Source organism: Electrophorus electricus, chromosome 23, assembly GCF_041902795.1.
Source record: "Electrophorus electricus isolate QZ-2024a chromosome 23, ASM4190279v1, whole genome shotgun sequence".
In the NCBI taxonomy this organism is placed as follows: Eukaryota; Metazoa; Chordata; class Actinopteri; order Gymnotiformes; family Gymnotidae; genus Electrophorus; species Electrophorus electricus.
In genome coordinates, this window is record NC_137519.1 from 6,581,766 (window position 1) to 6,593,976 (window position 12,211).

Consider the following 12,211-nt stretch of genomic DNA (forward strand, 5'->3'; position numbering starts at 1 on the left):
ATGCATTTAAAAAGTGCAGTGTATTAAATCTCACACTGTCTGCAGTTTTGAACGACTCGTCACCCTTAACTAGACAGAATGTAACCACCTCAGTCACCTCTTTCCATCATTTGCTGCTTTCATCTTAATTTTTTGACTGCTTTAAAGCATCAGTCAACATTAACTACTTATGTTTCAGGACCTCATGAATTAGCGATGGAGTGGGTTTGTACTGATCTGAGTGAAACACTCTTGGCATGTATCTTTTGAATGGTTCCTTTAAGATGGTTGAACAGATTCACCGTATTACCTCCAGAAGCGCCGACTGTTACTCAATAAAGTTTATCTAGAACTTGAATTTGAGAAATACCTGACTATGCATAGCTTAACTACTGCCATACTACTTCTTAGCACCATCTCCTAATATGCCATGTTGCTAGCTTACATTTAATTGTTTTTTTTAAATATGTCATGCATGAATTACCCCCTACGACTGACACATCACATGTTTCTATCAGCACAGTCATTCTGTGGGTTTGTGAATGCAGCACAGAACCACATTATTACTGGCCATCAAAGTTTGTCAAGTGTGGAAATATCAGTAGAACAAATGTCACAACCTTAAAAATCTACTTTTCAGGTGTATTGTAAAGTTTATCTTCAAGTTTGATCACAATATAAAAGCGTCAGATCATCTACCTAAAATGAAAAGTGTGCAGTATTCCGGGGGTTTTCACACCCATATCAACAGCACTGGATACATGCATAATGCACCACTTAACATTATACCTCCAACCAAATCCCTGGAGATAGAAACTGATAATGGGCTAGAGGTTACTTAAAACATTGTGTAAAAGGCAACAGATGGGATACAGTGCCTTGCATAAGATCCCTTGAATTTTTTCCACATTTTTTCATGAAACACCGTGGAACTGAAAATAACTTAATTGGAATTGTGTCATGAATGGATACAAAATTGTGTACATAATATTTAATTGTGAGAAAAATCGATATCATTTGCAAAAACAAAATTGTGATTATTGACCACATTGCACACCTAAATTAGTCCTGGTACAACCAAACTGCCATCAGAAATGAATTATATGAAGAGCCCACATGTCTGCAAATTAAAGTGTCAATCTCAATAAATACATCTTGTCCTGGAAGATACCAGAGTTTGAGAGCATACCTACACAAACATTAAGGCCAAGGCACTACAAATCAGAGAAAAAAAATTAAAAATGTGTGTGTGTATATATATATATATATATATATATATATAAAAAGTAATGATCAGGGTATGAAAAAAAAAAAATCCCAAAATTTGAACATCCTATGCTGCACCATTAAATCAATTAAGAAAGAAAGAATATCACACAACCACAACACTGAGTAGGCTGCCTATCAAACATCAATGAGTAGTTAAGCAGGGCAATAATTAGAGAAGCAACCAAGAGGCAGAAGGCAACTCAAAGAGCTGGAGTGATCTGCGGCTGAAATGGGAAAAGCAGTCCTACAGTCCTACAGCACTACTTTCTGCACCCTCCACAAAGATGGGAATTAAGGAAGAATGGGTAGGGGAAGGCTTTAAAATAATGTTCGTAGCTTGCCAAAAGGCATGTTGGAACAAACTTCTGAAAAAACTATATTGTACTCTGACAAAAATTGAACTTTTTGGCCTTGACGCAAAGTGCTATACATAATCCAAACACTGCACATCACCCTGAGAAAACCCATCCACACAGAGAAGCATGGTGATGGCGGCATCACACTGTGGGGATGGTTTTCATCTTCAGGGCCTGGGAAATTGGGCAGAGTTGAAAGCAAAATAGATGTATACAAATACAGGGAAATCCTTGAAGAAAACCTGTGCCAGCCTCCAAGAGACCTGGGACTAGGATGAAGGTTCACCTTCCAATAAGACAACAATCCTAAACATACTGCCAACGATACATACTGGTTCAAAAAGAAGACCCTCAAAGCAGTGGCCAAGTCAAAGCTCACACCTCAATCTGATTGACAATGTGTGTCAATCTGAAAATTGTTGATCATCAATGGTCTCTAACCAATAAGAGAGATTGGCAATTCTGCCAGGAACAATGGGCAAAAATGCCAGGATGCAGATGTAAGATTGTAACATATCCTTAAAGACAAGCAGCTGTAACTGCAGCAAAATGTGGGGCAACAAAGTACTGATGTGGGAGGGTGAATACTTACGCAATGTACAGATGTCTTATTTTTGCATAATCAACAATTAGGTTGATTTTGTATCACAACAAAAATATTTTTCAAAATTGAAATGATTGAGAAATAAATAAAATGCATCAGAGAAATGGTAAACAACCCAGTTAAGTTTTCATTTCAAGTTTTAAGACAGCAACATGGGAAAAGATCAAGAGGAGTGAATACTTATGCATGGCACTGTATAGATTCTGGCTGAATACATCTGTATTTTAAAAAGTTGTAGACACTGTCTGTATACATCCATTTTATATAGCTGTAGAGTCTGACTGTATACCTTACTTTAATGGGGTGTTAATAATCATAGGCATAAGCATGGCCACATATTTGATCATGCAATTACAAGTGATGGTTTTGATGCTAATAAACAGGTATCAGACCTAGGGTGCGTCTTGGTGGTGCTGTAAAATCAGTTTCACACAATAGTTCTTCATATTTATATGAATTATTTTTCAGCTATTTCATCTGCGTCCTTGTCTCAACACTGGATGAGCCTGTTGGACTTTGCAATCAAGTTTTACATAACAGCTTTAATGAGTTGCCCCTGAGAACATTCGTACAGTATCTTTCTCTTGCTCATGCCCTTGGTTCAACTCTGAGATTCAGGTTTTAAAGGCTCAGTGCTGCAGGCTTGAAAGTAGAAAGCATCAGCGTAATAATGCTCTAGCATTAAAAAAGCAAGGTCTTTATATTATTCTGTACACACTGTGAAATAATAATCCCAGATATTTATTTTCCACAATTAGCCAATAACTCAATTCTAATGAACCCAGATTAACTTCATCCAATGTTTGTTGTGGTTTTCTTGACTTCTTGACTTGGGCAGAATATAATGATTAATCATAATACCGTTTTATCATCTTCAGTAACTGAAGTGGATACAATTTGTAACTTGCTTTAGCTGTTTTACTGCTTTGTCAGTCTGAAGTGTCCAAAACAGTTTTTAAAAATTCTCTACAGCAGCTAAAGTTTTGGAGAAGATTGTTCCTAACCAGTTCCAGACTTATTTGGAACCTAAGAAGCTATATAACTAAAGATTTTAGTCAGGATATTGTGTATTTAATAGTACTGCTTTTCCTTAAATGCAGCCTTTTATACAGTTTACCATGTCATTCTTTTGAAATGTATGCAGAACTTAGGGACTTCAGATAATAAATTAGATTGGTTTAATTTCATTTTAACTAGATGTAAGGAATGCATACCCTTGAGTAGATATTGTTCACCTTATATTTATTATTATTATTTTTTAAATATAATCTTTCCATTGTGTTGCAGATAATACAATTTAACTTTTGAACAGTGGAATATACAGTTTGCCTGATCTCAGGCAAATAAGTGCCATGACATTCATGGTTGGGTGGCTAACAGCTATTTGCAATTGAATAGCAATAAATCTGAAGGAATTATTGTGAGCACCTCTTGCCAGTTTCAAAAGACTAGAATTAAAAATATGGCCAATGGCCACCTTCTCAGTAGCCTGTGAGAGTAACCTTGAGGATAAAATGGGACACCACTATATTGTTCGATGCCTATATTACCTGTAAAGCAGTCTTTTATAATTTACAAACTATTGCATTACTTCAGTCTTCTCTGACTGACTGTGATGCTGAGAAGTTAATCCATGCATTCTGACCTTGCGGTTAGATTACTGTAATGCTCTCTTGATGGGTCCTCCAAAAAACACAGAGCCTGCAGTACGTCAAAAAAATGTGCTTCCCGTATACTAATCCAGACCAGAACATTCTCATAGTACAGTATTCTCATTTTACAATTTTTAAAACTTTTGATTTATAAAAAGGTTTACACAACAGGCTCTAGTATATAAAGGAACATCTGCTTCTTCAGAGAAACAGTTTCACTGAGGTCTGGATCCTCAAATCAACTGGTAGTTCCATGAACAAAGTTATATTCTATTTGTGACTGTGACTATTTTTTTTGTACATTTTTCATTGTTTTTTTATTTTAATCTTGCCTTAAGTACCTTGAGGAGACACCGTCATGAAATGTGCTATATTTCTAAAATAAGTAAGTAAGTAAATAAATAAATAAATAAAAATAATAATGACAATAATAATAATATAAATAACAGCAGCAGCAGCAGCATTATATTATCTTCATAACTTCCTCAGTATTTTATATGGCTATAATATGTGTATGTTAAAGTCAAATTTATTTATATAGCGCTTGTTGCAATAGTTGTTGTCACAATGCACCTTAACAAATGTCTGGATCCAAGCCCCTAGTGAGCAAGCCAAGGGCAACAGTGGCAAGGAAAAACTCCCTAGAGCACGAGGAAGAAACCTACAGAGGAACCAAGACTAAAAAAAGGGGGGGGGGGAGAAGAGATCCTCCTCTGACGGACAACGGACACCGTCTCTGCATACTTCTGTATTTGATATGACTTTAAAAATAATCTTTTTTGGGGGGGGGGGGGTGTCTTTCAAACTGATTTTTTTCTTATTAAAAAGTCACCATCCTGAGTTGGAGTGCAGCTCTGAGCTGCAGTATAACGTAATAAAGAGGAGAAGTGTGCTCCGAGTGAATGAAGCCACAGAGCTCTGACGTTGCTGACACAGGAAAATTACATTTTATAGAGATGATGGATGCAAGTAATTCTGCACTTGGGACAATCTTACTCCACGAATACATGTGCACACACATCTATTAAACATACAGACACACACACACACACGTGCACATGCAGCACTAGACACATATTAGTTTATTAAAAAGAAGGACATACACTTCAAACACACAAACACACAGCATATTGGTTGTATTAATGCTGAGGAAGTGGGACTCGAGAGCTACAGCTGTGCTGGCAAGAGGCTTTTGACACTGGTGCATTAAATATGGGTTGACTGTGTGTGCACAGTGATTACCATATTCACATGCATTCACGCACGCACAAATACACACACACTTGCATGGACACATGTACAGACCATTTACCTGGTGTCGCTGCAATGGCTCTGTGATAGCGGGCGGAGATGACTCTTCATACACTGCCAAGCTCCGCACTAATTTTACTTTTGCGTTTGACTGGGGGGGGTAACCATCATTATTAACAAATTAAGGCAACTGAAGCGCAAAAGTTCAGCTCGGCCCAAAAAAACCCTCCCAAACTCACAAGACAGCACATTCCTGCCACACACACACAGAGCAGAGAGTGTAGAAGGATTTTCAGAGGTTGGTCAGTTGGAGCAGGTGGAGTCAGTCAGGGAGATACGAGTTGGGTATTTGGGGGTGGGTTTGGGCACCTTGTTACAAGGCTACAGTCCCTGCAGTCACATTGTTAACAGCATATTGTAATCAGCACTGCTGCTCAACATCTGAAAACCTCCATTTCATAAGGCCAATAAGCATTACAAAACAACAACAAATCAACCATTTCAGGACAAAAAAAAACAAACAAAAAAAAACACTGGCACTCCTAACACAAGCATTACGACCAACTGAAACCACCAGTCTCTACACAATCGTCCAAAAAAATGGAAAAAGAACCTGAAAGCTATTAGTAAAAAGGGCAAACTAAAGATTCAAACCAATTACATAAATGCACGATGCATTTTGAACAAATCCCAAGTGCACTGAACATGACAATCAGAACAAATAAACAGGTTCCCACCCAAAAGGCACAGTAACAGCACTCGCCACAGCTGCAGAAACGAGGAAAACCACAGCCACAGAGTGCACAAGAAGCACTTAGAGAGTGTGCTGAAAGTGTGCTAGGGTTAGGGTGAGCTAGATACAGGCATGAAAACTCTAAAGGATGACCAGTTCAGAAAACGCAGCCAGCTGGGAAGGAAAACCATGTATTTCCGTTTTATTACCTAGAAATAAGGGGCAATCTGTATGGACATACTTTTTCCACATTCAAATGCAAAAAATGTGCACCGAAATCTTTTGAGCTACTTCTGCAGACACTCCTAGCATGTTTCTATCCAATTGGTCATATATGACAGCTATCAAATGTGCTGAAAATCTTGATGACCAAACATTAAAGAAGAAAAAAAAGTCTTTAATTAGGTATTTATACGTATAGGAATCATTTCAAATATCTGACAGCTCAATCTACCAGTTCTGAACAAAGCATGTGTCGGTAGCTGTCTTCAAATTTTCCATGCCACCTTCATGGCCTCTTGTTCAAATTTTCATGCCACCATAAATTTCGTTTTACCGTTTAAGGTGGGACTGAAATATTAATAAAAAGCCAACTTCAGCTTAATAAACGACAATACATTTATTTTAAACCATAAAAAACAAATGTTCTGCATTTCAAAATGACATTTTTTCTAATGAGTCAAATGCATGTGCTCTGGTGCATAGTTGTTTTTAGCCATTTTGCAGCTGCTACACAACAACCGCTCCGTGTTTTACAGCTTCACATCTTCTGGAAGTTGTTGCAGATGCTCTCTTACTTCTGATTGGTCCATAGAATTAAAATAAGGACTATAGACTGGTTGACCATGAACTTCTGCTGTGTTGTGTTTAAATGGCAGCAGACCCCCCCCCCCCAAACAAACGAACAAACAAAAAATCCCCACCCTCCTGAAATCCTCAAGTGAATCACCCATTTAATATTCAAAACAAATTTCAAAGTGAATTTCGCCAAAAGGCAATGAGTTTTCATGGATGTAGTTAGCTAGGGTTAGCTAAAGTACAGGAACACTCATTAGCGACGGTTAAGGTTGGGTATGGCTAGGGCTTAGGGTGAGAGGTAGCACACTTCCGGATGGGGTCATTCTATGTCAACTTAACTACACGTCCCAGTTCATGATTTTTATTAAATCATGTAAAAAAGTAGTTTCAAGGAAATTGGAATCATCCTTCTTGGGAAAATATATGGCCAAAATATCTTAAAAAGTGGGGTTTTCACCTTCATCTTAAGCTATATTTAGCAAAATCTCTGGCAACACCAAAATAGCAGCACCAAATAAATTTTAGATGCGACAAAACTATATTATTACAGTGAATCAAAATTTGCTGGCAAGAAAATGAAAACTAATGGATACTAATTTTTGGAAAGTCCATTGGTTTGATTACTGTAAAACATTCTGCAACAAATATTTGTATGAATACATGTTACAAATTTTCTGTAGTTTCTTGGATTATCACTACAAATTGCAACCAAATCCAGAAGAAAAAAAAAAAATCAAGCTTCAAAATTTCAACTAAAAATGTATTTTAGAGTAGAGCTACTGGATTTTGCAAGGTCACATAAATTTGATAGAAGCTTTCACATGATTTTTTTTTTCTAAGTAAACCCATGCCATGAACTGGGAGGCCCAGATAAGATGTCATGGAGTGACCCATAGAAGCATTCCTACAGGTGTTTCTTTTCTAATGCCACTGAAAAGCACTCATGAAGGATATTCACCAAATGTGCAAGGTTCCTTTTTAACACGCAACTGTGCGTTTTCCACCAAGTGCAGTTTTTCTCTGCTGCCCCCCCCCCAAAACAAGCACAGTGCTCATAAAAGGCCTCAGTACTCAGTGCCTCAGTGCCTACCCTGCTACGCCACACCTGAACTGAGGTGTGTCACCACAAGGAAACAGCAAAGGGCAGCTTTTCTCAGTCCAGTCCATGGGGCCCACTATCCGGTCCACAGTTTCACGCAACTCACAGTACACCTGTACCTGGTATCCAGTGTCCTGAATGGTTTGGTTCAGAGGGAGCTAGGGAAGAACAAAAAGGTGGACGGGACCAGTTGGTGGTCCCATGGACTGAGCTGAGAAACACAAAGCATTAGTGTGCTTAGTGCTGTAGTCCTCCAGGACTGGGGACAAAACACTGGTGAACACAAGGTAGAAGTTGTCCTTTCATGATGATCTCTGGTCAGTTAGTTCTCAAGACAGATCCTGATCTGATGAGCACTAAAACTGGCCACAGACCAGCAGGCGAACAGTGACCTCTACCAGCTTGGAGGTGTGGTGCCCTTTGGGGACATGGTCATGCTGATGCAGGCGTGCCGTTTTAGTACGATACCTTGGAACGTCTGATTGGCTGGCTCCCTGAGTGGGACGGCTGTAGGAGAGGAAGCAGCAAGACAGAACAGAGCAGATCACAAACGACGCCATTACACTGTCCCGGAAACGGAGGCCATGTCGGGGCCAGCTGGACCGTGTCTGTGGGTTACTGGGACATGTGGATAAAGAAATATCAGAAGAGAACGCCCAACCCTGCTTCTGAGGCTCCACCCTCTTCCTTGGCCTAACCAAACACCCAATGGACTCTGGTAGCCATACAAGTAAATGATTGGCTATAACTATTCCATGTCAGTGCAGCCCAACACTGCAATTAGATATTAAAAAGCGGGTTTATAGCACTATTTTACGGGTGTTTAGCAATGGGAGAGGGCTCCCCTTACAGATCGTTTGTGTGTGTTGGCACTGTAGTATTACAGTAAGAACGTTTGAAATCTGAATGCATCAGTAAAGCAGCTAATTTGGCAAGAGAGGAAGAGAGAGAGAAAAAGCACAAGAGAGTGAGAGAGGGAGTGAGAAAGTGAGAGTGAGAGAAGAAGTCGGAAACAGAGCGCCTGAGTGCTGCTGGCTCTCTGCCTTTATAACCATGCCAGTGGCAGATGGTGGCAAAGCTCCCCCTCCTCAACCCAACCCACCCCACCCCCCAAACACACACGGAGCTCTGACATCCCCATCCCATGACTTGGAGAGACACACAGACACTCCATGTCTCCATCCCGTCCCGGGGGGGGGGGGTGACAGGAAGCAGATAAGCCTGCAGGAGTTCTTTGAGATTATCCAGTCCCTCTCCTTTAGCTAATCTCCCTGAACCAATCAAGTGGCAGCCTGGTCAGGAACTCTCTCCCATTGGCTCCTTGCACTCCTGTCCCTCATCGGACGCAGAGAACAGGGATTTATCAGCGTTTCATTTGCCATAGTGCTCCCATTCACTAGATATTTTTGGGATCGACTGTTTCTGACCATTGTTCACAGTAATGTGTTTGTGTGTAGGAGTGTCAAGACAGAGAGAGAACTGAGGGTGAATATAATTTACATTTGCTGAACCCAGAAGCCTTGTGACTAGTGCATCAACCATACATGTATTGCAGCCTTTTACAATTTCCTACCATGGCTATACAACATGCACAAGCACAATGTATTAAATAGAATTACATAAAAGCCACTGGGGCATTGGTGATGTTGCATAGCTAAAGACCATGGCATGGATTATTTTAGCCGGATCATCTAAATGGTGCAGTACATGGAGCCAGCTCCAGGACCACCATCTGCAGCCTCCAAGCTTGGAGCTGGTTGTTTACTTCAAAATAAATGAATCAAGATTTCAGATTGGTTAGGGGGCTCATGCTGATATTGCAGGCAATCTACAATATATCGCAAATCACAGCCAGCAAACTAAAAACACTGTGTCCCCGTTTCCTACAGTTCTATAACAGTTCGATTTTGTTTATGGAAATTGCTGATTTGTCTGTGGGTAAAACTGGATATTTCTACAAAAACATGTTCCTTTCTTGCATATTTAAACAATCAAAAAGCCTGCTGCCCTAGACAAGCACAACTAATATCCTGAATTAAGAATTATACAGCCAATTTAATATGAATGACACATTCCTCCATTCTAACATTTCATCACAGGAATTATTTAGTTGTTATTCTTCATTTTGCTTTTAAGGGATGATGTGAATGCATGAGAGACTGAAGGTGCCTCAGGAAATTGAGGTGTGCGAGTGCGATTTCTCCATTAAACGCTCATTAAGTGCAGGTGTTTGGTCTCCTCACCTTTAGCCCCGTTCCCTGAACATTCTAATCTACATTTCCCACATGCACCATGGCAAGCCTCCCTGTACCACTCACACAGTTCTGACACATCAGAGATACTTAAAGAATTTGTTTCTGACACTGAGAAATACACACTTCTAAAATTGCCTTAAAAACCGGTACCCTGTTAATTATGTGAGGATTTTAAGCACTTCTAAAATGTTACTTTTTAATTTGGTGTCTAATGAAGTAATTTTTGTTTTCACGCTCTAAATCTGCACGCGTGTGCACACATACTGAACCTTTCCAAACCTCTCCCCCCAGTTCAGGCAGCACTTACCTGTTGGCTAGTGAGGTGTGAGCAGTTCTGTTCTTTCCCACCCTCATTGTGCAGGGAGCTGGCCGGTGTGGGGGTGCGGTCTGGCTGAGGGTGTGGGGGGCTGGGGGGTTTGGGCAGGTCGTTAGGGTGAAGGCTGTCACTGTCAAAGACTTTCATCACGGCACAACCTGTCTCCTCCAGCACAGCTTCAGACATTCTCATTAGAGCTAATGACTAATGCACACACGCACACACTGCATGCGTGCACGCACACACAGAAAAAAATGAGGAGAGAAAGAAAAGATAAAAACAGGAAGAATAAATAAAAGAAAAAAGATGGAAAAACACATTACATCATTTTCTATGAAATTTAAATGGTCATTTTGGTGTTGAGGCTGGAGTTAGGTTCTTTACCGGCTGTGTGGGGTGGTAACACAGGGGGGCGTAGGACCCTGGGGCGTGCGGGATGCTGAGGCAGGTTCAAGGCTGACAACAGGCTGCGCCAGTCCCATGACCCCATCACCAACGCAGGGGCGGGGTCAGCCAACCACGACCCACACACACACTCCACATGGCCCTCACACACCTGCCACAAACACACAGACAGAGAGAGCAAAGGTCAAAGACAGATCGGGCACCCATTGTTTCTCTGAGGGGCATTCAATAACACCAGTACAAGTGTGTGTGTGTGTGTGTGTGTGTGTGTGTGTGTGTGTGTTTTTACAGTGAATCCTGCCCTCCCCACTGTGAAAACTGTCAAAGTCACAACACTGTACTGCCTGCATGAATATGAATGTACTGATATGGAGATCTGTCATAAGAACAGCCTGCACAGGCACAGAGAGAGACAGAGAGGAAACAGACTTTAATGAAATAACTCTGCTGCATAAGAAAAAAAAACGTTACTGCACCAGAGCAATAAAGAGGGCAAAAATAAAGACAGGCATCAAGAAACAGTGACACTGGCATGGCTGGCAGCAAAAGCTAGAGAGAGAGAAAGAGAGTGCATCAGAAATCTCCAGCTCCCATGCCTGCTGGATTGAGGCCATGCCAAGCTGGCACTGCCAAACTGGCATAGCACCCAAACTTGGCAACCCACATGCCCAGCAACCGCACACCCGGCAAATGCACGCCTGCCGCTCAACCTCAGAGATGAGATCAAGTAAACTCAACCCTGCTGTATAATGCTGTTAACAAAACTATACCACACACACACACACACACACACACACACACACACACACACACACACACACACACACACACACACACACACACACACACACAGCTCCCTTGAAACAGGAAGTGGCAATCAACACTGCAATCTGCATGCAGGCAGCTCAATAAATGTGTGATGTTCTCTCAGACACCTACGCACACACGTTCACACAGGCACGCGCTCACAGGCACACATACGCACGCGCGCACACACGCGAGGCTAATCAGGATGCAGAAGATTAGAATCACGCGCTTGGTGACAGTATCACAGGTGGCGTCCGTGACAGAAGCATGTGCTGCTGCATCATACACACACACAAGCTGTCTGAGCTCACACACTGTCCCTCACTGCACTGTCAAAGTCTGCAACTGGGCACCCGCGCATGTGTTCGTGTGTGTGTGTGTGTGTACCATCCTGCAGCAGCAGTGCTTGCGGAGTCTGGACAAGGGTGTAAAATTCCCCACAGGCAGTCTGCATCCATTAAAGCCTGTCTAAACTGCCCTGTTTTCCTCTCTTCTGCCTCTCTGCCTCCCGCCAACTCCACCCCCTCCATCTTTCCCTCACCCTCCCCTCCTGTCCTCCCTTCCCCGCAGGCTGAGACTGTTCCTATAAACTTAACACACTATATTCTGTAGAATTTTACCACACCCAGAATTAGTCGTTATTATTATTATTATTATGACAATTCTCTGTTTGAACCCAGAAAAAAA

At 41.2% G+C, this 12,211-nt stretch overlaps 1 protein-coding gene across 18 annotated transcripts in view; it reads right to left on the minus strand.

The window, feature by feature from the left end:
• Positions 1-12,211, minus strand: part of r3hdm1 (R3H domain containing 1) — a 42,919-nt gene that overhangs the window by 21,025 nt on the left and 9,683 nt on the right. For 16 of the 18 annotated variants that reach the window (XM_027016618.3, XM_027016609.3, XM_027016616.3 and 13 more), the window contains exons 2-5: positions 10,697-10,868; positions 10,304-10,536; positions 8,210-8,248; positions 5,173-5,262 (exon numbers count right to left, since the gene is read on the minus strand). In XM_027016618.3, the coding sequence (XP_026872419.2) occupies positions 5,173-5,262; positions 8,210-8,248; positions 10,304-10,504 (330 nt within the window). In that variant the 5' untranslated portion in view covers positions 10,505-10,536; positions 10,697-10,868. The remainder of the gene's footprint in view (positions 1-5,172; positions 5,263-8,209; positions 8,249-10,303; positions 10,537-10,696; positions 10,869-12,211) is intronic. The other 2 variants (XM_027016613.3, XM_027016615.3) reach the window with 2 other exon arrangements.